This window comes from Vulpes vulpes, chromosome 14, assembly GCF_048418805.1.
Source record: "Vulpes vulpes isolate BD-2025 chromosome 14, VulVul3, whole genome shotgun sequence".
NCBI classification, from domain to species: domain Eukaryota; kingdom Metazoa; phylum Chordata; class Mammalia; order Carnivora; family Canidae; genus Vulpes; species Vulpes vulpes.
This window is the reverse complement of record NC_132793.1, coordinates 44,836,165-44,862,379: the sequence shown is the minus strand read 5'-3', so window position 1 is coordinate 44,862,379 and position 26,215 is coordinate 44,836,165. Positions and strand designations below refer to the sequence as shown.

Here is a 26,215-nt window from a genome sequence, read left to right as displayed (position 1 = left end):
CCCAGAAGCAGTGAGCCTTTCTTACCATATTTTCCCCCTTTTCCTTTGAATAATGTCAAAAAGAAATCAAAAAGAAATGTCAAAAGCTTTCCCCCTTTTCCTTTGAATAATGTCAAAAAGAAATCAAAAAGAAATGTCAAAAGCTTTCTGATTCATAAATTTTCTGAAGTTGCAGTGTTAACATGTATCAGTTTTTTTTCTAAGAAAGCTCTTTCAGGTATCTCAGGTAATTCTAAGAGAATCAATTAAAAAAAATCTTGAGTATGTGTTGGTACCACTTGCCTTAATTGAAATAACTCAAAGGTGATCCCTCAGTAGAAGGAAATTAATACCATTATCTTTAAGAAAAATTTGTTCAGATTTATATGTTTAATTTAAATTTTCTCATGTAAAATGTGTTGTTTTCAAGGTATTTTTGACAAATGCAGCAAACGTCTTTTTGCTGGAACCATGTCCTGAAGTTCCCATGCTCTTGAAAGAACAAGTCGATGCTTGTAAAGCTGTTTTGATTATTTTTAGGCGCATGATAATGGAGCTTACAATGAATAAAAAGACATGGTAAGTTTATTTCAAATTAATACTGTAAAACAGATGTTTCTGTTTTTCAACAGAATAATTAAAATGTTAAAGCCTCCACTTACTGATGGCTTTATAAAGTTAACAATAAGATGATAATCAATCTTTTGTAACAGTTTCTGTGAATTCTGAAGAAGGTAAGTATCCAGTACTTTGATGGTTTATTTTTATTATAGGCTTTAAAAATGTTACTGAATTAAAAGTAGTCCTATTACTTAATAGTAGATTTTTCCATTTTAAACTGTCATCAGACTGCTTTGTGGAAAAGTAATAAAAGTGGTGTTTTATAATATCGTTCTTCATAAGCCCAGGAGAAGTTGTTAATTGCTCTGAAATGCTGTTAACTGATTTTTATTGCTTCAAATTTGAAGTTTTAAATTCACTTTGGAAAAACAATTATTTTTTAAATGACATTGTCAGAATGGCTAAATAAATAGTACCGTCAAACATATAGTGGCGTCATGAAAATGTGCTTATGAGAAATGTTTTCTTTTTCATCCTTTGTTTTTGTTTTGTGTCTGTGTCTAGAATATCCCTGAAAGTAAACAGTGCAGTAGGTTTTTCCCATGCCCTGTCCCATAAGGAAGGCATCACTCCAGTTTAGGAGGTATTTTCAGACATTCTCAGTAACAGAGACCTCAGAGCCGCTCTGTACTCCTCTTTCTTCATGTCCCCCAGTTGTGGTTGTAAAATGCCTCTCCAGCCTGTCCTTTGCGTGTTTCTCCCAGCTGGCACGGCCTGTGAGCGGCCTGGCTGGGCTCAGCCCTGCTGTCAGGATGTGATTTTTGGCCTCTGTGCTCAGTGCACGGGACTGCTGCAGACCGGCACTGTTGGCCCCTTCTCTCATGGAAATCCTCGGTGGGGCCCCGTTACCAAGCCTGGGTTCTGGATGTTTTTCTGGATATCTTTGAGTCAGCACTGGGGGTGCTTGGAAAGCTCTGTGTGTATCTGAAAGCGTGCAAATGAGATAGGACTGAGCTGGCCAGAGCCTCTGGGGCTGTGGAGTCCAGCCCGTTTCTTTCTCAAATGAGGGGAGTGTGGGCCTCAAGAAATCCTGTCAGACAGCAGGTTCACTGGTACAGAAACCACAGGAATCAAATAATTATTTGAAGGTGTAAACTCTAGAGTTATCTTTTGCAGACTTTTAAACATAGGACTTCTTGCCAAGAAGCAGTTACAGCTGGAAATATTACTGTGATGAACAATATGATTTAAACAGAGTTAAATGCTGTATCAGAACATTGAAAGTAATGAGAAATGCTTGTATGCTTACAACAGAAGCATCTGCTTCTTGATAGTATAGTTACAGTAATAGCATTTTTGATGTTTTTTTTTCTTTGAAAACTATGAATTCAGTTCACTTTTGTATCAGTAGTATTTTGATAGTTTTGATAATTTTTTGGTGAAAATCCTAAGACAAAATTAAGCAATTCGTCTCTGTTCTTTTACAATTCAGAAATTTCCAGGTAAAAGTATAAAAAAACCCACCCAAGTTTATAGAAATATTTGAAAATACCAAAAAATAGTAGCACATAGAAAGGAATGTAACCTGTTTCCCCAGCAGATTATTGTATGCATTTTTGTGCCAGGCAATCCCTGAATTCTCTTCCTCCCTTCTTTCATGCAATACATGACTACTGAGCTCTTGCTGTGAGGATATAGGGTGAACTAGACAGACTGAGGAACAGAATGAACATAGAGGCAGTTTCAGTGAAGCTGGGGAAGAGTACAGAGTGGTGGCTTAAGGGAATATCGAGGTGTCCAGGAAGACCTTTGTCTTCCCTGGAGGGGATGAATAGAACCCTGAGGGCAGGGAGGGAGGGGCCAGGGGGACATCTGAGCATAGAGTTTCTCATAGAAGGAACAGCAAGTAGCGGGGCTCCTGGGTGGCTCAGTGGTTGAACTTCTGCCTTCGGCTCAGGACATGGTCCCAGAGTCCTGGGATCGAGTCCCACATCGAGCTCCCTTCGAGAAGCTTGCTTCTCCCTCTGCCTATGTCTCTGTCTCTCTCTGTATCTCTCATGAATAAATAAATAAAATATTAAAAAAAAAAAAAGCAAGTAGCAAGTGTGATGTGTTCTAGGCCAGTTAGAGAAGGAGAGGGAGGCTGGGAGGGGATGGAACTGGGGCCAACCAGAGCCAACTTGTGTGGGGCCTTCCTCGCAGGCTGCAGGACGGACATCAGCTACTCTTCTGTGTGTGCACAAGAGTGTGACACAATCCAGTTTACGTTTCCAGAAGATTTCTCTGACTTCCTCTGGAGGAGAGACGGTGCTGGGTGTGAGGGTTGGTACACAAAGTCCATAGCAATAGATGATGGCAACTTAGATTAGGACTGTAGCCAGGAAAGTGCTAAGAAGCAGTCCTGGAATAGTGAGCGGCAGCATTGTGTGAATGGTTACTGCCTGTGTGAAAAGAAGGGGACAAAGTCTGTAATAAAGAGTGCAGGAAATCCTGTTCCTTAGTGCAGGGATAGCACATATGCATAATTTCCCGTGTTCCTGTGGAAGTTTTATACTCTTGGAGCAGTTGTTCTTTGAGGAGAAGGGACCAAAAGTCAATGTTTCACAAAATAAAAAGGAAGAAGCTGGAGTCAACACCTTTGGGAAAGATTTTTCCAAACTGGAGATGATTTTTTCAAATTCATTTTCTTCCAGAAGACTATGTGGCGATTTCATGGCTTGCTAAGCTTTCATAGGTTCAGAGATTAAATTAACCCTGTGTCTTTGTCGTTATTGCTTTGGTCAGGTTTGCATTTTTTTAGAAAGATTTATTTACCTATTTATTTGAGAGAACGTGTATGAGTGGTGGGAGGGGTGGAGGGAGGGAGAGAGAGAGAGAGAGAGAGAGAGAGAGAATCTCAAGCAGACTCCCCGCTGAGTGTGGAGCCTGATGCAGGGCACAGTCCCACAACCCTGTGATCATGACCTGAGCTGAAACCAAGAGCCGGACGCTCAACCAGCTGAGCTACCCAGATGCCCCCAAGTTTGTGTTTTTTGATAGCAGTTCCCATGACTGAGGTTTTATGTGAAAATTATTATGTCTCTTGTTTTCATCATGTTCATAAGATGGGTATGTAACCATTCATGTGGAAAGGACTGTCTTTTGTTGTTTGAAGCACATGTAAATGTGAGCAGGCAGTGCTGATGCCAAGGCCTAGATAAAGGTCTGGGTACCCTGAATGGGTGAGAGACATGCTGTCCCCAGCTCTGCACCATTTCTTCCCTCATTTTCCTCTAAGCTGTCTGCTCCATTCTTGTGTGCCTACATCTCCCATGACTTGACAGCTTTTCTTATTCCATGCTTCCAGAGCCCATCGACAGTGGGCTCAAGCAAACAACTAGAACAAAGTTCCAAATGTATGCCAACAGATAACACTGGGATGAAAATCAAATGGGGTCAGCTATAAATAGGGTAGGAAACCCTATTTGTAGACATCATTGTACCATGAGAAGCTTAACGAGATTCAATGTCATGTTAAGAGAAAATACTGTTTCAATATGTGGAAGTATGAGAAAAGTGTGAAGGAACTATGATTTGGAGATCTCATGATCTGACCTGGACTGAATTACTTTGTCCAGTTCCCAGTCTTATCATTAACGAGCATGTAGGCCAAGGAGAAAGTTGCAAAGATGAATGAACAGTTAGTGTACAAGGGGAAGTTACAGGGGGTGTTTCCCCTCAAAACAAACAGATCTCTCGTACATACAAAAGATATGTGTTCTTGGTTTGCATAGAATTCAAGAAAGGGAAACATAAGCAAACACTCTGATGTGAAAAATGTAACTTAGCTGTGAGAAATAAAATTGCCCCTTCAGCTGTGCTGAAGAACTTACTATTAACATAATTAGCGGTGTTAATGTGTCTTCAGTGCCCTCGTGCAGATCAAGCATCTTCCAGGCACCAAACTTTGTGCCTCAGGATGACCAACAGTGACCTTTCCAAACCCCCTACCTGTTTTATCCTGTTTATTTTTTTTTAATTAATTTTTATTGGTGTTCAATTTACCAACATACAGAAAAACACCCAGTGCTCATCCCGTCAAGTGTCCACCTCAGTGCCCGTCACCCATTCCCCTCCAACACCCGCCCTCCTCCCCTTCCACCACCCCTAGTTCATTTCCCCGAGTTAGGAGTCTTTATGTTCTGTCTCCCTTCCTGATATTTCCCAACATTTCTTTTCCCTTCCTTTATATTCCCTTTCACTATTATTTATATTCCCCAAATGAATGAGAACATACACTGTTTGTCCTTCTCCGATTGACTTATTTCACTCAGCATAATACCCTCCAGTTCCATCCACGTTGAAGCAAATGGTGTCCTGTTTATTGATGTGAGTTTAAGTCACATGTTTTTTGAACTTCGGTGACATAAGGTAGTTTATTTTGATAAAATATGGCATTCATTATGTAATTGGCATTCAGATTATCAATACTTTTGAGTAATACATGATTATCATTGTTGCTGAATTCATCAGAGAATTTCTTGTACCTATAAATTAAAGTGCTTTGGAGACGTGATTAATAATGTGAGCTTTTATTTTGGGTGGCCCAGGGAACAGATGTTGCAAATACTACTCAGGATAACAGAAGCTGTCATGCAGAAGCCAAAGGATAAACAAATAAAGGACTTGTTTGCTCAGAGCTTGGCAGGGTTACTGTTTAGGGTAAGTCTATTTTATTAAAACACTGCAAATGCAAAAAATGAACCATATTTTATAGTAAAATAATTTTAATCATTGAGAATTTTAAGAGTAAAATTAAACTATAGATTTCTTGAAATTTCATTTAAAATTTCTTTTTTAGCTTTGTCTTAAAGGTTGTAATCTATTCTTTACTATCAGTGCTTGGCTATACTCTGGTTTCTCTTCAGATCAAATAAATCTTTCACTCTTTTTACTATTAGTGCTTGGCTTCTTTTAGGCCTTCCCACCTGTCTGCCATTTACTTCCTTGAGGTTGGTAGAAGTTAGGAAGACAATAAAAACTGATGTCCTTGGTGGAGGGCCAGGTGGATTTGAGGAAGTAAAAGGAAATGGAAACACAGGGTTGGGGATAAGGTCACGGAGCGATTCAGGCTGGAAATAAAAGTGTAAGAGTCATTAGTATATTGGACTGTGTGTTTGAAGCCACAGGACTAGATGGGATCACCATGGAGAGATTTTGTGTCCTAAAGAGGAGAAGGCCATTTCCATGGTTGGTGGAGGAGAGGAAACATCCAAAGATGGTGAGAAAGGTTGGCCAGGGAACTGGGAGGGAAACTAGAGGAGCATGTGTCTGCACACTGGAGATAAGGATTGGGCAAGAGGAGAATGGCCGGTTGACACTGACTTTGACAAGATGTTGATGGTTGAGAATATTCTAGGGGAATGAGGCTCCCTTGGAGTGGATGGAAGAGAAAATGAGAGCTGGGCAGTAGAAATAGCAAGTATAGTTAAGGCTTTAGGGAATGGGAGAGAGGAGGAGAAGGGGAGATAGTTGAGTGGGCAGCATGCATGGAAGCCAGAGTTTAGGTGAGTGGTTTTAAAGTCTGTTCGCTTGCAGTGAGAAGGGTCCAGTAAGGACAGCCTGGGGGAGAGAAAGGAGAACTACAGAAGTAAAGTCATAGATAAGGTAAGTGGGACTGGGCTGGCCTCAGGTAGAAGCAGAGAGCCAAGGAGATGGCTGTTTCTCTTACATCTCACAGAGTGAGAAGGGTCAAGAACCCAAGTAGTCTGGCATCATCCCGAGGGGAAGAGAACAGGAAGCAGATGATGAACTAACTGCATAGGAAGTAGAAGTTTTAAAGGGTCCTGAGTGCAGTAGCCTCTTGCAGCATTGCTCTGGAAAGCACTAGCATTTATGGGATACACAGAATTGATAAAGCATTTCTGAAACAGAGCAGTGTGAAAGGACTCTGGAAAAGTGTAACATTCTTTTTTTTTTTTTTTTTTAAGTGTAACATTCTATACAAATAGAGGCATAGTACAATAGATGGGCTGGCTTTGAGTAATTTGGTGGAAGATAGTATGGTGAATATGAGCTAGAAGTGATGGTTATAGGGAAGAGAAGTCAACTTTCCCCCTTCAGTTGACTTGAAGGTAGTTTTGGAGGATATATACTAAGAGCATATCTAGAATATAGGTAGAAAATGGAGGGTGACGCAAAGAGAAACTAGTTCTCTAAATAAGGTTGTATATTCCCACTGTAACACAAGAGAACCCAACTGTTCATATTAATTTTTAATAATTTAACATGATCAAATGATCTTGGCTTGATGAAAAATATATGAGAGGCTGCAGAAATAATTGGCATGTACTCACTTGCCTCCTGAGTAGTATTGAATCACTCTTAACTCTGATTGCCTTGCCTAGTTATTAGGTAAAGGAAGTAGTCTACACATCATTTTTTGTGTGTCCAGCCTTGCCTCAAGGGTGGTACTGACCACTTGCTTTGCTTCCCTCCTGGAGTATAGATACTCTGCTCACTTAGCTCTGACTCTCCTGGAAAGTTTCATGATCAACAACACCTTCTCATTTCTTCTATGTCTGCTGGGACTGGGGCTGCCAAGTGACATGGACTAAAGACAGGCTCTGGCTACTGGGTGCCTGTGCCTCATTCATCACCAGTTGTCTGGCCTTGCATCTATGGGTTGTGATGGAATTAGAGCAAGAACTTGTCACCAAATTAAGCAAGAATCTATTGTGGAGTTGTTATTTTTTGGTTTGGTTAGTTTTGGTTTGGGAGGAAAAAAACCCTTATTAATGGAGAATCTTGTCAGATTTGAAAAATTAGTTTTAAGTCTATGAGTATTAATTATTTTGATGTCATCTTTCTTTTGGAATGGTTATATAGATGAATCAAAAATAATCTTTAAGAAGCAACCATAAAATAGTGGAGAGAGGATGACCTTTTTGGAAGTAGACGGATTCTGAGTTTTGATCCAGAATCCTCTGGTACATCCTGGCTGTGCAGCCTTGAGCAAGTCACTTCACCTTTCTAAGTCTCTTCCTAATCTATCACGATCAGGAGAGAAGTCCTTCTGACCTTTCAGAGTTGTCATAAGAATCAGAGCAGGTTCATCTGGGATTTATAATCATATGTTGACCTCCCCAAGCCCTTTTGTGAGATCCAAGAAAAGAGAAAGAATGTGAAACGTCTGGATAGCTGGGCATCATCTGAATTTCATGTAAGATTAAATGTGCCTTTTAAATTATTATCTGTTCATGTAGAATGTCTACAATTGCCAGATGCTTGATTTTTAAAATTTTTGAATAAAGAAGCTATTAAAGGGGACAGGAAGTTCTGAGTTGCCATTATCCTTTTATCTTTTTAAAAAAATCCTCTAGTATTTAGTCTCTTCTCTCAGTAGATAACTTGAATTGGCAAATCTTCAAATGATAGTTGGATTTTATTTAAATATTTGCCAGATGATGCTGTTTGCCATAAGTGATGTTTAAATCTGTTATCAGTGCTAAATAGGATCTTATGCTTGAAGCTCTGACAGTATATTAGGAAACCTGGACTATGGGTCCCTCTACTTGCAGTACTTAGAATTATGTAGTCCCCTAGGTGTGGTGAGGAGAGGTAGCAAGTGGTTGATTAGAAAACATATGAAAAGAAAAGGAGTGCTTTCAGAACAGATATATTTGTTTATACAGCTTATTTGCCAGGATATATTTGATAAAACATAAGTTTCAGTGCTGCAGGAACTTTGGAGATGCTCTTATTCAGCTTTTTTTTTTTTTAAAGATTTTATTTATTTATTCATGAGAGACAGAGAGAGAGAGGCAGAGACACAGGCAGAGGGAGAAGCAGGCTCCATGCAGGGAGCCCGACGTGGGACTCGACCCCAGGACTCTGGGATCACGCCCTGAGCTGAAGGCAGATGCTCAACCACTGAGCCACCCAGGCGTCCCTCTTATTCAGCTTTTTACTTTTAACCAAAAAATGACTCCAGAAAAGCCAAGTAAATAGCCCAGCTCACACATCAAGTTAGTGACAGAACCCAGAGTCTGGAGCTCTCTCTTTCCCTCTTCCTAGATGAGAGGAGAAACCTCTCTCACTTACTGAGAGAGCAGCCTGCCTTCATGGGCAAAAACGTATCACCCGTCCGCCCCACACTAGTTGTCAACAGTTTTGCTATAGGTTCAAGTGTTGTTAGCTGTGACTTACGGATGATGATTATGATTTGTCAGCTCTGTGCACGTTTGTGAGATTTGCTAAGATGAATTTAATAAGCTGCAAGAAGTCTGTTCTGTCCTTGTTTTATAATTAGTCAATAAAGTGACACCAGTGCAAGATTCTCAGCACAGGGCATCTTCTACCACACAAAAACTGCTTTTAACCTGAGGCTAGTGCTGTAACCAGAAGTTAGGCTGACCGCTGGCAGCATTGCTGGTCTCTCCTTTCTCCTCTTAATCTGATAAGTTTCTCTTTTTGATCTACTCTTTATTTTATTGTGCCTATGTACTTTATGGTAATGCCTTTAAACTCATTTTGAAAACAGGAATGTAAAGTAGAATAAACAGGAGGTGGCATTTTAGTCATAATAAATATATATAAGGTCTTAGTAATAAGAAATGATAAAATCATTTTAGCTTTTTCTTTTGCATTGTTCTTTCGCATTCATCCATCTTAGAATTGTATTTTAAGTATGAATGTTTAAAACCTTGTTTTCAATATATTTAATGATTTTAGCTCAACTTTCACATTTTTACCCTCTCAAAAAGTGTGGTAAATGTGAATTGAAACATAGAAAACAGATACATTGCATGAGGGTCACTTTAAATATGATTTCTCAGTGGTCAGAATAGACCTATTTACAGACTGTTTTCTATTTCTCAAAGTTTTCCTATGTGTATGCTAAAGAAAAATTTCTCTCGTAATTAAAAAGCCAATTTGCCCCCATTCCATGCATAGGACAGCTCCCATCGACTGTGGGAGTCTATTTGCATCTGGGGTGGGTAGAAATATTTGCAGGTTGGCACTTTAAAGAGAACATTTAGTTCTGACAACAGATCAAGGAAGTTATACAGACTTTGGTTAACTCTGCCCTGTAGTAAGATTAGGAAAGCCCTTGGGGCTCACCTGAGATGGACTCGGCACTTCTTTCAAGGCAGATATATTTTTATTTTAATTTTAAAGGATGTGAAGTATTTTGGCAGAGGTAAGGAACTAGGCAGTTTCAAAAGTAAGGAAATATATAGAATATATGCATAATTGTCTGGTAGGGTTGCCCATGTGGCTACTCATAGTGCCATGGACCATAAGGCTAGAGGAAGGACATAGAGAAGTGAATGGACTCCTATGGAAAGTGCTCTGATAGGGAGATGGAGACAGTTGTGGGAATGGAGGTTACTTACTGGAAGCTGGGTGGGGTGGCAGTTAGGGATGCCTTGGAGGAAGTAATGTCCACATTGTGACCTGAAGAATTAAAGAGGCAAAAAAGAAAGGGAAGCGAGGAATGAAGACTGCATGCAAAGTCCAGGAGCAGGAGAGACCAGGTCGAGAGACTGAAAGAATCTCAGTGGAAGAATTGAATTCTTTTTACTATTATGCTATGTAAACAAGTGCCTGCAGAACATGCAAGTAGAGCTGTCTAGCATGCAGATAGACAAGGTCAGGAAACTAAAGAGGTCTGGGCTGAACATGAGATTCAAAAGTCAACCATATATAGATGTTAACTGGAGCCATGAGAGTGGAGACCAGAACCCTGGCAGAGGTGGAGTGGCATAGGAAGGTAGAAAGCTAGAGCACTCAGCTGACTGGCTGATGAGGAGGTGCACACACAGTGAGCGTGGAACATTCTTTCAAGAAATTTGGCTTTAGAAGTTCTAGTTGGGGGCAGGTGGGGCAGATCTGGGCTCAAGGGAACTTTTTGGTTTGTTTTTAAGAGGAGGTAGACTTGGAGCGTGTTTAAATACTGATGGAGAGGAGCTGCAGAAGTAGAATAGACTGAAGGAAAAGGAGAGGCAGGGTTAATGGAAACAAAGGTCAAGGAGGAGGCTCAGAGCAGAGGTGAGAAACAAGCATAGAAGAGTGGGATCCCCTCTCTACTTACAGCCTGCAGATGAAAGAGAAGCTGGGCAAACACCTGTGCCTTGTGGGTAAAAGTTGAGGGCATTCTTGTTTAATGGGTTCTGTTTTTTCTCAAGTCTGCAGTGAGTTCATCTGCTAAAAAACAGGGAGGAGTTGGTGGGGCTGGAGGTTTACATATTGAAAAGGAGGCTAGAAGCAGCTATTGTAGAGAATGAGAGAGAGAGCTGTCTCAGGAAATAGAATAGTTGGGATCCCTGGGTGGCTCAGCGGTTTAGCATCTGCCTTTGGCCCAGGGCGTGATCCTGGAGACCCAGGATGGAGTCCCACATCAGGCTCCCTGCATGGAGTCTGCTTCTCCCTCTGCCTATATCTCTGCCTTTCTCTCTCTCTCTTTCTCTCTTTCTTTCTATCTCTATCTCTCGTGAATAAATAAATAAAATATTTTTTTAAAAAAGAAATAGAATAGTTCTAAGAGCTTTGTCTTCGCTCCAGTTATGTCCAGGACTAGCCACAGGCACTAGAGGGATTTTTGAATCAGTAGCTTTGTTCATAATCATGACTAATTTCTCAGTAGCTCAGATCCTAGTGACAGTTGATCAAATGAATTGTGAGAAATAAAAAAGAAAAACAAGATCAAGTGCTTTTTAAAGTTCATTTTAATGATAGTAATTTAAAATATTTTGTTGAAATGCCATTCTTCCAAATGAAGGCAATTCAATTCTCTTGTTGGTTGGTTGGTTTTAGACACTTATGGTGGCATGGATCCGAGCAAACCTCTGTGTGTACATTTCTCGAGAGCTCTGGGATGACTTCCTTAGGGTGCTGTCCTCCCTCACGGAATGGGAAGAACTCATAAATGAGTGGGCCAACATCATGGACTCCTTGACAGCAGTGCTTGCGAGAACTGTTTACGGAGTTGAGATGACAAACCTACCTCTGGACAAATTAAGTGAACAGAAGGAAAAGAAGCAGCGAGGCAAAGGTACTTCTCTCTTGCAAGATAACACCAGATGTCTGAGACTGAGGAGGAGTGTGTGTTTATACACATAGGCAATTATTGCATGGAATTTCATGGTAAAAAGAACCAGCCATACAGGTGGTATCTTTTTAATAGTGGCATTGGATTGTGTTTCATAGCACTCTGTCCTCTTAAAGAGAATGACGAATTTATGAAGAGGCTGTGGATGAAGAAGGAAGATGAAGGAGAGTAGCAGTAGTAGCAACAACAACAACAACAATAATAACATCTTATGCTTGAATATATTCTCTTTCTTTACCCTCATGGTGACTTCTGAGGTGGATATTACCATCCCAGTATCACAGACTGAGAAACTGAAGTATAGAGTCCATGGTGATGGACTCATTCGAGGTACATAGCTAAGAAGTGGGAAAGCCAGAAATAAAAGGTAGGCAAGCCCCAATTCAAGGCAGCATCCTAGAAAAACATATTCACTGCCTGCCTAGGAAAGGTGGAAACATTCTGAATGTTTCAGATGGGAGTCATTTTGGCTTTTTTGTGTTTCTGGGTAAAAATTGTTTTGAGACCGAGAGTCAGATCAAGGTGGAAAATGTCATTGGTGGTTTCTATTGGGGACAACAATTTGTCTTCAGTACTATTAAGGCTGTGACATAGTCCTTGGATTAATTCACTTGTACTCTAATCTATTATGTAAAGATTTTGAGGCAGTTCATAGAAGTTCCTGCAATACAATAGATAAAATGCATAAGAACACTGGGGCAAAATTAAAGGGGTTGGAATTGCAGGAGAGGTTATAATGCCAGAATGAATGCCGGAGAGCCTCATATATTTGCTGGGGAGGTGGGAGGTGGGGCAAGATTAGATTTGACTCTGATCTTCACAGGATTAGATCAGAGGATCACAAATTGCAAAAGGTGATAATCACAGTTTAGGTGGTACGTAGCTTTTCCTGGTCCTAAGACCTGGGAGGAATTTTTCCTCCAAAGATTCATAAAGTGTATGTTGCTTGCTGTGGTAGACTATAGCCCCAACAATAGCCTTATTATAGATTGTATCAGTTTTCCCTTTCTCTGTATGACAGATCACTCTAATACATAGTGGCTTCAAGTAATAGCCAATTGTTTAGATCATGATTTAATGAGTTGGCAATTTGGATTGGACTCAGTTGGGCAGTTCTTCTGCTGGATTCACTTCTGTGTTTGCAGTCAGTTAGGCTGTGAAATAATCAGTTAGGCAGCTCGGGCAGTGGAGGATGGAGGGGAGGACATGGCCGTGTACCTTTCATCTCCCAGCAGGCTAGCTCAGGCTTTTTGTGTAAGGGGTTCTAGGAGCAGTAATAGGGCAAACCTAGATTTTCAAGTGCGTTTCAAATCTTTGCTTGCTTAGTTTTGCTACCGGAGTAAGTCATGTGATGAAGCCCAGGGTCATTGTGGGAGAGGACAACAGAGGATGTGAATGTGGGGAGATGTGAACCAATTATGGTGATTACTTAACCATACAGACATGTGATTGACGTGACTGATTCTTATAGTATCTTTGTTGCAGTCTATGAGAGGTTGTATTTATTTATAGGGAGGTAAAAAATTTGAGAAACACTATTTACAGAATGATAACAGAATGGATTTAATTATTTAATGATTATGGCAGATGTTTCTGATTTATCTATTATATTGAAAGGAATATAAAAAGTGATTTAATTATTTGTTATGGAAATACCTGTCCTCTACACACTGGACTTGGTGGAAACAAAATACACTCTCAGGAACCTGGGTGTGAAAATGAACCATAGATAATAGCCACTGGCTACATCATACCTGTGCAGAAGTCTCTGCCTCATTCTCTTTTCCCGTGTATTTATTTTGGATCCTTAACTACTCATTTGAAATATTTGACCAGAGCTATATAAGAGGAAAGCAGAGAAGTTGTACCTAATTTTTTAAAAAAAGATTTCATTTGTTTATTCATGAGAGAGACAGAGAGAGGCAGACACAGGTAGAGGGAGAAGCAGGCTCCCTGTGGGGAACCCAATGTGGGACTCGGTCCCAGGACCCCAGGATCATGACCTGAGCCAAAGGCAGACACTCAGCCACTGAGCCACCCAGGTGCCTCAGTCGTACCTAATTTTGCAACAAGAAAATCTGCTAATTACATACAGTTGTATTTATGAAATTTGCTGAGCAACACAGGCTGTGTAATGAAAGATAACAAATCCAGCCTTTAGATTATTTTTCTTGTCTTATCCTTATCAGGCTGTGTTCTGGATTCTCAGAAAGGAACCACTGTGGGGAGGTCCTTTTCTCTCAGCTGGCGGAGCCACCCAGATGTGACTGAGCCGATGCGATCTAGGAGTGCCACCACATCTGGGGCACCAGGAGTTGAGAAAGCAAGAAATATCGTTCGCCAAAAAGCAACCGGTAAATGTTTACTTAAATATTTCTCTAAGGTCTAGTTGCTATCTAAAATGGATTTATAGGAATAAAATATTTAAAAAATTTTAAAATTCCACTCACCTTCCCTCCAGTGACTTTGAGGCTATAATTACATTTAAAATAAATTTATCTGAGCTTCCCATAGTTTTTCACTTCAGTAATATCATGCTATTATAATCAATATTCAGCTTGTTGACTACAGAAAGTCACAATATCTTCTGGTCATAAACCAGAGTCATTTACACTCAACATAGTTTACAGTGCTTAGTAAAGTCTTCATACACATGGCTTAGAATCCTGTTGGAGTTTTTATGAAAATATACTGTAACCCTATCTAATGTTGTCTGCCATAGCATTTGTTGGTAATAATCACTTTATTTACATTCACCTCCCATTCACCTCTTCTGCTTTCCTTCATCCTTTCCCCTGAGGAGAGACTCAGTTACTGATAATAGGCACCTTTGGGGAAGGCTTACTCAGTGATTTCCATTCTCATTCCAACTCTTTAAAAACCCCTTTCTTCCACCATTGGATCAGAGCAGAAGTTTGTGACAAAGTGGCATCCTGCCTGAGCTGCCCAGACTCTCTGATACCCCTTACAACCTTTGAATTGTAATGATAATAAAAGTGATCATTCACAACACTGTATAGAACTTTCCTTTCACGTTTAATGAGCAGCAAACTGGGGTGCCTGGGTAGCTCAGTTGGTTGAGCATCTGCCTTTGGCTTAGGGTCTTGGTCCCAGGATCCTGGGATTGGGCCCCACCTTGGGCTCCCCACTTGGCAGGGAACCTGATTCTCCCTCTGCCTCTGCCTGCCACCCCCCTGCTCGTGCTTTCTCTCTGTCAAATAAATAAATAAAAATCTAAAAAATAATAATGACAGCAAACTATTATATACTGTATGCTCCTTATTCCCTATTTGGCCAAAACACAGCCTTAGAAGAGATTGTATTTTAGTTATTCAACAGGTGTTTTAGAACAACAATATGGTAGTGGCACCCATAGTGCTCTCAGTAAGCCTTGATGTCTTTATGCCAGTGAGCTTCTGTGCTTAAGTGTTCTCAGGTGTCTGAAAAGCCATTGTATTGCATCATTAAGAACTTCTACAAAATCGTTTTAAAGGTGTTTTAGACTATATCACTTAAAAGTCATAAATCTGGCCTTGTAGGATTAATTAAATTAAAAACACTTGGAACCATAACCTTTAAAAGATAGCAAGATAAGAGCTATTGAGTTGGATGGATCTATCTAAGGTAATACTTCATGTATTTTGCACATACATAGTTCCTTTTTTTTTTCATAGTTCCTTTTTTTAAAAAAAGATTTTATTTCTTAGTAACCTCCATACCCATCGTGGGGCTCAAACCCACAACCCCAAGATCAAGAATTGCATGCTCCACTCTATAGTGTATTTCCTATTTTATTTCACATTTTTGTCTTTTTAGTTGCCTGTGAAAACAAGTCTCTGAAGATTTTACTATATCATGCTGTTTTATAAAATTAATTTATATAGACTATTAGTAGTTTTACTCATTTCTCTTATTTTTACATTGTGTAATAATTCACCTTTCCATCTTTTAGAAAGGTTCAGAATACTTTGATGGTAGATTTTCATTTGTCTGAAGGCCACCTCTTAATGAGAAAACAGTAGCTCAGAAAGTTAGTTTTTGCCACTTTTAGCTTTAAAGTATTTATTATGGAAGACCCATTGAAAGTGACTTTTTTCCTAATCCCAGTATAAGAGTAATTTAAGATTATTATAATTTGCCTCACAGATTACATTTAGATTTGAGAAAATTTCAGTGATGGTGGCAAGATGGAAATAATAAGATAAGCAGTTGCAGAGTAGGGAAATGATAATTTAACAGAATGAACTAGTTTGCAACTTAAAAAAAACTGATAAGGAGAGTCTTCCAAAGAATTATAAAGGAAAATTCTGATTGTGAATGATGCTTAAATTTTAAATGTCTAAAGTGAGTGATTAAAGCAAGTCAATTTCTACACACAAAAAAATTATTTTAAGTTTTATTATTTCTAAGATATTTAGTGATCAGTTTTGAAAAAATGCAATCATTTGATTTATAAAAGGAAAGCTCTTTCAAACACTTCTGACATTGAGAGATGAACACCTCTTTTAAGAAATTTGAAGTAAGTCAGTTTGACATTCACACAGAAGTCATTTTCCCTTAAATATTATCTTAGTCATTTGTGAAGTGTATTGTAATCACATTACAGATAGACCTTTAGACATGGGAATTAGAACTGGGAATTTTGACAGCCAGAGAACGGGGCCAGAAGAGACATAATAAAGAAGTAAAAGGTTTGTTTTGCCCTTTGCAAATGTGTCATTCTCGTTTGTATTTGTATTTCATTAATGCAAAATAAAATTATATAAGAACAAACAAGTAAACTTTTATATTTTAAGGTGTAAAACTGATCTTACTGATGGTAGTTACATATATATGAGGTGTATTCTCTTCCTGCATTTATCCTTTTTCTCAAATGTTCATTTCATTAGCAGTCTTTTGAAAACTTAAGAACATCATAAAGTTCATACTAAGAAATTATAGATTCAATAAGCATGAAATGTATTATAAAAGGATGTGTTTCATGGAGATTTTTGCCTTTTTTCCCCCAATATCAAATCTTTTAATGTTATCTTGACTTTAATGTTTTCCTGAGGTTTTAGGATATTTAATTTACCAAGTGATTTGCTTGAATACAGTCACCTCTCAGCAAGCCAATTTTTGAATTATTTATTATTTATAGAACAATTTTAATCTTAGGCTAGATTTTTCACTCCCTCCCTATGGTCTTTTCATATGTGTGTCCTTTAGGAAGGGAAAACTGATTGTAGTGTCTGCCCAAATAAACAACCCAAATGTAAGGAAAAAAGGAAGGCTAAACATGTAAAGCATTCTAAAATAAGATTGATTATTTGTGAATTGTCCATTCTCCCATGGCATCAGAATGGTTGAAGGTAAGCTGTATTTAGAGACTACAGCTAAATACTCTGCTTTGTACTGATTTCTTTAAAGTATAAAATGACCTCCTTTAAATATTGAAAGGAAGCCCAGAAAAATGGTAATTAAAAAAAAAAAGTGAAAGATCCTGATGTGCTTCTGACATAACTGTTACTTTATCTCTCTTGGAAGCTAAGCGAAGCCAGTCTATCAGCAACTGTGTCCACCTTTCTGAGGCTTTGCCTGCCACTAAAAGCGTCCCGCTCCTCCTTCACACCGTGAGCGCTCTCTTACCTGGTCTGTCTTACTCCTCTTGTTCTCACAGGCTGTCAGGTACTGTAATGCTATCTCTTGTCCATCAATGTCAATGTCCCTGGGCTTCTCCTGCTTGCCTCTGGGCCTTGCTTCCTTTGTCAATACCCTCCCCCCACCCCAACCATGCATGCATGCCTGTCCATTGCAGTTTGCGTTTATTTTCAATGAATATTAATAACTGTTTTTATGTAGTTAGATGTTTAGTAGTAATTAGACAGCCAAGAAAAATATCTTCACACCACTGGTCTTTGCTTTCACAATTACAAAGGATATAGGATTTTGTGGCCCATAGTTTTTAACAGTGATGTCAGCAGAACAAAGTTTTGAGAATATCAGCATCAGAATGCTTGCTGTGCCTCCCCAAAATGAATATCAGGAAAAATCATGTAGATAGGAACTCCTTTGAATTAATAAATTATAATCCTGTATAAAGTAATAATGTTTATGGAGATTCACAACAACTATTAAGATTTGAGTTAAAAAAAGATGCTAAAAAGTGCTAATTTTCAAAGCAAGGAAACATTGGTCTTCTGCTCCAGCCAATTAAAACTGAGTTTAGCCATATGTGGTTTGCACAGTGTATTTTCTGGATTATTAAGACATTATGGCACCAAAAGTAGTGTTATTTGGCACAAAGGGCCCTACATTACAGTGAATAGTTAAGCCCAAGTCTAGTTACTTTTCAGTGATTCTATAATGAATTGAATCTTCGCGCTAGAGAGGGACATGTTTTCATATTCTTTTTATTTTCAGAAAGATGGTATTATAGATTAGTAGTTATTTAGTATCAGAGATAGTCTGCTGTGGCTTTCTGTAGCACTAAATCATATACTATGGTGTAGCAAAGTAGAATCAAATCTTAATTTCCCTGATGAATACATAAGATATCATATTATTTAGTTAACAGAATATGAAGGAAGAAGTTCATTTTATTGAGACTAAGGATTATGTTTCTTAGAAAATACTTTTCTCTAGTAAATACCGAAGGTGAAATACAGTAAAAATGGTAAGATGGTCACCAGTTATTTAAATTACTCATGAGCATTAACTACTTGATAGTTTGGTTTTAAAAAAAAAAAGTGCTACTGCCTAGAGGTGATTAATAAAGTATTGAAAATAGTTTGGTTTCTATTTGGGTGATATATACCCAAAAGGAATTCTTTTCATGGTGAAAAGTTTTTGTTTTTGACAGTTCATTTTTCCCCCATATTGTTCCCTTTCTTTTTTCTTTTTTTTTATTGTTCCCTTTCATAAAGGTTTCTACTAGTTTGTCCAGAATATTTTCTCACAAGAAGCCTATTTCTGTTTGTAATCTCATTTGGAAACTTTTTTCTCATTCACTGTTACATTTTAGTTAACTCAGATTCTTGATTCCCATTTATACGTACACAGTTCCAATAGAAGTTAAATATGATTTGGAACAGTGGTTCACAACTAGGGATGATTGTGCCCCCCAGGGAACATTTGGTAGTGTCTAGGACATCTTTGGTTGTCACAGCTAGGGCAGTGCCACTGGCATCTAGTTAGTGGATGCTGCTAAACAACCTCCAGTGGCTGCACAGGACAGCTCCGTCATGAAGAACTATCTGACCCAAAGTATTAATAGTGCTGAGGTTGGGAGACTTGATTTAGAGTGAAATGAAGCAGGACATGCTGAGTCAGTATTTTCCTGCCTTTGCCATCCTTATTCCTGGTTTTAAAGCACAAAGGATAAAAGGGACTTAACAACGTAGTGACCTTGAGAACAATCTGCTATTCCATTTGTTCTTTACTATTAAGGTGATGGCATTTTCCTTTGGGACTGTCCTACCAAGAGCAGTGCATATCAGTCCTGTCTTAGATTGCACATTCTCACTGGTTGGCATACTGGAGCATTGAATTTGTGTTCTAATTTAAATCCTTGTGTGTTGGCATATCTTGCTTACCTGTTGCTAAGTGTGGATATAGGTAGATGTATATCTACCTATACATAGTATGCAGATACTTATAATGTTGGCTTTCTGGCCACAAGTTCTTTACTAGAAAAATGATTGCTCATTTGTTTTCATTTGTTCACATTTCTTGTTTTGTTTCTAGTCTATATGACTATACAACATGCCAAAATTGCTTTAATAATATAAGCAATAGAGAATTACTTACCTTCAGCCATTATTGTATTTATTCTATTCCCTTAAAGACACTTGCTTTGTGGCATCAGAATTTTGGGAAAGTAATAACCACCTGTTGTTGGACCCTTGCTCACGGGTGCCAACGTGTCCCGGTGGACGCCCCAGAGACTCAGACCCCAGACAGGCAGATGCAACAAGCAAGAGGGTTTATTGAACGTTTGCACAAACGGGCTCTCCGCCTCAGAGGTGGCAGAGCACCCCGATTAGCAATTACAGGCATCTTTTTTTTTTTTTTTTTTAATTTTTTTTTTTTTAAATTTTTTATTTATTTATGATAGTCACAGAGAGAGAGAGAGAGGCAGAGACACAGGCGGAGGGAGAAGCAGGCTCCATTCACCGGGAGCCTGATGTGGGATTCGATCCCGGGTCTCCAGGATCGCACCCTGGGCCAAAGGCAGGCGCCAAACCACTGCGCCACCCAGGGATCCCTAAAGGCAAAGAAAATGCGGGAGTAGCATAGCATTCGGGTTATGACGTGATTGATTTCTTTGAAGGTCAACACGACCATGTTCAGGGACTTTTCCAGTCAGGGCGAGGCGGGGGATAGTTTTCTTATCTCGGAAAAACAGAATGTTTTCGTTGCTTGAATTCATGGGAGGCGCCTGGATGGGCTGCCTCAGGGTTAGGCCTGGGCCCACTCACGGGGGGGTGTGTGTGTGTGGGGGGGGGGGGGTTTCTTCATTCCCTCCTCTTTGTTTGGACTGATTTTAATCTTAAAATCTTAGGGAACTTTTTAGCAAGAGGGTCAATAGCAGAATCTAGTAAGTCCATCACTGGTGGGGGACCTCCATAGAGAATCTCGTAAGGAGTTAGTCCATGGCGCGTGGGAGTGTTCCGGACTCGGAACAGGACCAAGGGGAGGAGTTGGACCCAGTCTCTAGTGCCAGTCTCCAATGTCAATTTGGTTAGGGTCTCTTTAATTGTTCTATTTATTTTTTCTACCTGCCCTGAGCTCTGGGGTCTGTATGCACAATGTAATTTTTAATTTATCCCCAGTAATCTGGCCACCAACTGACTTACCTGGGAGACGAAGGCAGGGCCGTTGTTCGACCCTATTACCTTGGGCAGTCCAAACCGGGGAAAAATTTTTTCTAGGATTTTCTTGACAACCACCTGGGCAGTTTCTCGTCTGGTGGGGGATGCTTCTGTCCATCTTCCTGTGGGCCTAGTGCAGTGGCTCGTGCTGTTTCATCAGCCATCCTGTTCCCCTCTGCTACTGGGTCGTTGCCGTGCTGATGCCCTGGACAGTGAATTATACTCAATGTTTTGCTGTCAGTATAAATGTTGACCTTTTTGTCCTTAGCCTTTTTTAGGGCCTGAGTTAGGGCTATAAGCTCCGCCCTTTGAGCTGAAGTTCCAGGCTCTAGGGCACTGGCCCAGATGACAGTTTTTTTTATTTACCACGGCAGCCCTGGCTTTACGTTCACCATTTCGTAGAAAGCTACTCCCATCTGTGTACCAGGTTGCTTCAGCATCTGGCATAGGCTGGTCCGTCAAGTCCCCTCTGGTGCCATGGACCTCGGCTAGGATCTGATGGCAATCATGCATTATCAGGGAGGGGGACTCGGTTTCTGGAAGCAAGGTGCCCGGGTTTAGGGATGTAGCCGTTCCAAACTGTATCCACTCGGAATTCAGTAACATGGCCTAATAATGGGTGACCCAAGCGTTTGAGAGCCATTGATCAGGGGGCTGGCAGATGACTGTCTCTATGGCGTGGGGGGGCCACCACAGTGAGGGGTTGGCTGAAGGCCAACTTATCTGAGTCTTTTACCAGGACTGCCACAGCCGCTATTATTCGGAGACATGGGGGCCATCCTGCAGCCACGCTGTCTAATTTTTTGAAAAGTATGCCACAGGCCTTTTTCAGGGTCCCAGTTTCTGAGTTAGGACCCCTTTGGCTATTCCTCGGCGTTCATCAGCATATAGCGCAAATGGCTTGGTTACATCTGGGAGGCTCAGGGGGGGGCGGTCAATAAGGCCCTTTGTATTTTGTCAAAAGCCAATTGTTGCTCCTTTCCCCAGTGGTAGGGGGTGTTGGATTTCGTGAGAGGGTATAGGGGAGCCGCCAGCTCTGCAAACCCGGGTACCCAGAGGTGGCAGAACCCGGCACTGCTGAGGAACTCTCGTAGCCCTCTGGCATTAGTTGGTGCTGGGATCAGGGCTACAGCCTTTTTGCGGCCCTCCGTCAGCCACCTCTGGCCTCCTTCCAGGAGATATCCCAGATAGGTCACTCGTCTCTGGCCTATTTGGGCCTTTTTGGCGGAGGCCCTATACCCCAGTCCTCCCAGTCTCTCGAGCAGGGCCCCCGTACCTTTTACACAATCCTGTTCTGTCTTAGCCGCTAGGAGCAAATTATTCACGTACTGCAGGAGGATGAGGTCCGGATGGCCAACTCGGAAGTCTGCCAAGTCCTGATGCAAGGCTTCCTCGACAAGGTGGGGGAGTTTTTGAATCCCTGTGGCAGCCTTGTCCAAGTGAGTTGTCCTGAGAATCCCGTCTCAGGATCTTTTCATTCAAAGGCAAAAATAGGCTGGCTTTGAGAGCTTAACCTTATGCAAAAGAATGCATCTTTTAGATCTGAAACCGTATACCAGACGTGGCTCGGGGGCAAGGTGCTGAGTAAGTTGTAGGGATTCGGCACCGTGGAGTGTATGTCCTCCGCCCTTCGGTTAACTTCCCGTAAGTCTTGTACCGGCCGGTAATCTCCTGTTGTTTTTTTTTTTTTTTTTTTTTTTTTTTACGGGCAACAGAGGAGTGTTCCAGGGCCACTGACAAGGTATTAAGATGCCCAATTGTAATAGTCTCTGTATATGTGGCTGAATGCCCTCTTTGGCCTCTTTGCTCATTGAATATTGCCAGATCGATATAGGGGTGGCCGAGGATTTTAGGTTTATAATTATGGGTGGCTGGTTAACAGCTAGTCCCATTCTGGCTGTTTTCACCCAGGCCTGAGGGTAGTTAGTGAGCCATTCAGAATTTAGGGGCTGCATGGACTGTGGAGAGTCCTCGTGTAGCCGGTGTTCATCCTCTAGGCGCAAGGTCAATACCTGGAGGGGCTGCCCTTCTGCGCCAGTAATGGTGGCCCCTTTCTGATGAAAATAGATCTGAGCCCCTACTTTTGAAAGAAGGTCTCTGCCTAGGAGGGGGTAGGGGCAGTCTGGGACCAGTAGGAAGGAATGTGTTACTTGCCCAGTGCTCAGGTGGACCTTCCGTTCAGTTGTCCATCGATATAACTTGCCTCCAGTTGCTCCCTGAACCCAAGACGTTTTAGAGCTCAAGGGTCCTTTTGCCTCAGTTAAAACTGAATGTTGAGCTCCCGTATCAACCAAGAAGGTCACTGGCTGGCCCCCCACTTTAAGGGTTATCCAAGGCTCGGGGGGGGGGGCTCCTGGCCCTGACACCCCTAATCTTTATCTTTTAGGGACAGAACGGCAATGGGCTTCTTCTTAGGTCCCTGCATTTGGCCCTTCTTTGGACAATCTTTAACCCAATGTCCTTTTTCCTTGCAGTAGGCACACTGGTCTCGTTCAACCCGTGGTTTTCTTTTATCTCCCAGGTCCTTACTCTGTCCTGACTTACTCTGCCCTGAGCCCTGTACTATGGTGGCCAGTATCCCAGTCAGTTCTTTATTGCGTTTCTTTTATCTCTTTTATTCCCTCGTTCCTCTTGCTCTTTACGGATCCTTTCCTCCCTTTCCTCTGGGGTGTCTCTCTCTCTCTTTTTTTTTCTCTTTCTCTTTTTCTTTCTCTTTCTCTCTCTCTCTCTTTCTCTCTTTCCTCTCTCTCTTTCTTTCTCTTTCTTTTTCTCTTTCTCTCTTTCTCTCTCTCTCTCTTTCTCTTTCCTCTCTCTCTTTCTTTCTCTCTTTCTCTCTCTCTTTCTCTTTCTCTCTCTTTCTCTTTTCCTCTAAGTATACATATGGTAGCCCTCCATTAATCTTTCCAGAAAACCTCCCGGCGCCTCATCTTTCCCCTGCACTATAGCACGTACCTTTGCCAAATTGGTGGGGCATCGCCCTGCCCCTCTGAGACCCGCTAGGAGTACCTGGCGATAGAGACGGAGCCACTCCCTACCGGCAGCAGTGTCACAGTCCCAGGTCGGGCGAACCAAGGGGAAAACATCCTCAATTTCATTAGGCAGCTGGGTCGGCCTCCCATCCGCCCCCGGGACGCTTTTCCATGCTTCGAGGTAGAAGCACTGTCTCCTCCATGGTGAGGAGAGTCTGCAGGAGCTGTTGGCAGTCATCCCAGGTCGGCTGGTGGGTCAACAGAATTGACTCAATTAACCCGGTTAGCGCCTGGGGGTCTTGGGAGAAAGTGGGGTTATGAGTTTTCCAGTTGTAAAGGTCAGAGGCAGAGAACGGCCAGTATTGCATCTGGCCACCTACTGATCAGAGGGGAAGTGCCTGGGAGGTCCGGACGTCTTCCAACTCCCCCTCGCTCTCTCGTCGAAAGCGGAGGCGACTGGAGAGCAGGGGTGAAGCGAGGGGTCGCCTCTCTACCCCAGTAGAGTCGGGGGAGGGAGCTGAGGGAGCGGAGGGAGAGGTAGGGCGGGGAATAAGGGGAGTGACGCAGGGAGGGGGTGGGGGTCTCGGCCTGGTCCCCCCTGAGAAGGGGTGAAGCATTTTATCCAGGGGGGTGGGTTTTTAGCGAGATCCTCCCAAACTATGATGTACGGCACCTGATCAGGGTGCCCATGGGGTCCTGGCTGAAAGACCAGGGCTTTCACCTGCAAGATAACACCAATATTAAAAGTTCCATTCCTGGGCCACCCGACGTTGAGAGTCGGCCATTCTGAGGAGCAGAAGGTGACCCACTTTCGTCTTCTGACTTCGACCGAAAGGTTGTGTGCCCGGCCGGTGACTTCTTTCCAGTGATCTAGAGTGAGGCTTAGAGGGGTGGTTACAGTCTGTCCCATGGGTGTAGAAAAGAGGTGAGCGGTGAGGAAGAGGACAGAGAGAAAGACACAGAACAAACAGACGCACATGAATGACAGGACTGGTGCGGCAGATACGGATGGGAGTGGTCTCGAACAACGACCCTCCCCGAAGAGGAGGGAGTGCGGGGCTCCGTTCCTCTTCCAGACCACTCCGGCGTCCGACTCCGGAGGGGGACCAGGGGTCTCAGGGCACGTCTGCCTCCCCCGCTGGTCCAAATACAGAATACAGAGTACAGAGTCCTGCAGGCACAATACAGACCCGGCACAATACAGACCCGGCCAGTCAGACAGACGGACGAGACAGATATGACATTTAGCGAGCTCGATCTTACCTCCTACCTGTTTTAGGATTGAGCCTGGGGGCGTCTCGGATCCCGGACGAGCCCCCAAATGTTGGACCCTTGCTCACGGGTGCCAACGTGTCCCGGTGGACGCCCCAGAGACTCAGACCCCAGACGGGCAGATGCAACAAGCAAGAGGGTTTATTGAACGTTTGCGCAAACGGGCTCTCCGCCTCAGAGGTGGCAGAGCGCCCCGATTAGCAATTACAGGCATCTTTTAAAGGCAAAGAAAACGCGGGAGTAGAATAGCATTCGGGTTATGACGTGATTGATTTCTTTGAAGGTCAACATGACCATGTTCAGGGACTTTTCCAGTCAGGGCGAGGCGGGGGATAGTTTTCTTATCTCGGAAAAACAGAATGTTTTCATTGCTTGAATTCATGGGAGGCGCCTGGATGGGCTGCCTCAGGGTTAGGCCTGGGCCCACTCACGGGGGTGTGTGTGTGTGTGGGGGGGGGGGTTTCTTCACTGTATTCCATTTATATGAATAGCTATATAAACAAACATGTGAGAGATAGAACTGACAGTTTCAGTGACTTTCCTACTTCTCCTTTGTGGGAATAATTCTTTCCAGCTGTTTTACTGCTTTTATGTTGGGATATTTACCAATCTGTAGTGCTTATAGGTTATGCAGACTATAGATTTTGTTTTAGGGCCATTGTGATAGTAATTAGAGAATCAGTGATCTTCCTTCATTCTGAAAGCATCTCATTGGTACCTAAGTGAAAGCCTTATTTAGCTGCTTCTGCCTCTGGTTCTCAGGCTTTCAGGTATCACTGTCAGGGTTTGAACAGGTTCATCTTTAGACCTCATGAGAAACCTCAAGATGTTGAGTTGGCTTCCATGTCTTCTGCTTTTTATAGGGTCAAGTCAGTATTGTGTACAATGCTTTAAAAGGAAATTACACTATTAATTTTGCCTTTGCAACCCTGTATAAGGGATAAATGAAATCCAGAATTTTGGTAATTGAAGAATAGGTCTCACTTCATTTAATAAGATTAAGGAAGCCTTAGATTAAAGAGTAGTTAAATTACTTTGAAAAGTAATCAAATGTGTGGATTACATGGAAGTTTCTAAAGACTTTGCACACTTAATTTAATCATGTGAATTTTTCTCTCAGTGGGGAAAAAAAGTGAAGTAATTCTACTTTGGTCATTTTCCTGGTGTTTTGAATGGACTTTGAAAAGCAATGATTTAGTAGTCGTGTGGTATAACTTACAGTATCAAAAAGCTAGAAGGTTAGTGCTTTTAAACTTTGGATTATTAGGTTAGCAATATTTGAGAGAAAGTGAATGATTTGATGAGTCTGAGAATTTGCTCTTTGAAGTAATTCAAACCAATTGTGTGATACTCAAGAGAGAATTGATTAGACCTACCAGAATCTATAATGTAATTTTTATATAACTTAGATTGTTCATTTCTGTATGATTATAAGATAATCCTGTATCTTGATATTTGCATATCAGTGTTAAAATGTTTTAATTTGTTAT

At 41.5% G+C, this 26,215-nt stretch overlaps 1 protein-coding gene across 9 annotated transcripts in view; it reads left to right on the top strand.

Moving 5' to 3' along the window:
- The window catches only part of RALGAPA2 (Ral GTPase activating protein catalytic subunit alpha 2), a 320,348-nt gene that overhangs the window by 93,843 nt on the left and 200,290 nt on the right, over window positions 1–26,215 (top strand). For 5 of the 9 annotated variants that reach the window (XR_011996990.1, XM_072736516.1, XM_072736515.1 and 2 more), the window contains 4 exons: window positions 410–558; window positions 5,130–5,241; window positions 11,338–11,575; window positions 13,822–13,986. Coding sequence is in view for 7 of the 9 variants with exons in the window: in XM_072736516.1 (XP_072592617.1) it covers window positions 410–558; window positions 5,130–5,241; window positions 11,338–11,575; window positions 13,822–13,986 (664 nt within the window). In the remaining 2 variants the exon portion in view is untranslated. Of the gene's footprint in view, window positions 1–409; window positions 559–5,129; window positions 5,242–11,337; window positions 11,576–13,821; window positions 13,987–17,158; window positions 17,300–26,215 lie in introns of all 9 variants that reach the window. The other 4 variants (XR_011996989.1, XM_072736512.1, XM_072736511.1 and 1 more) reach the window with 1 other exon arrangement.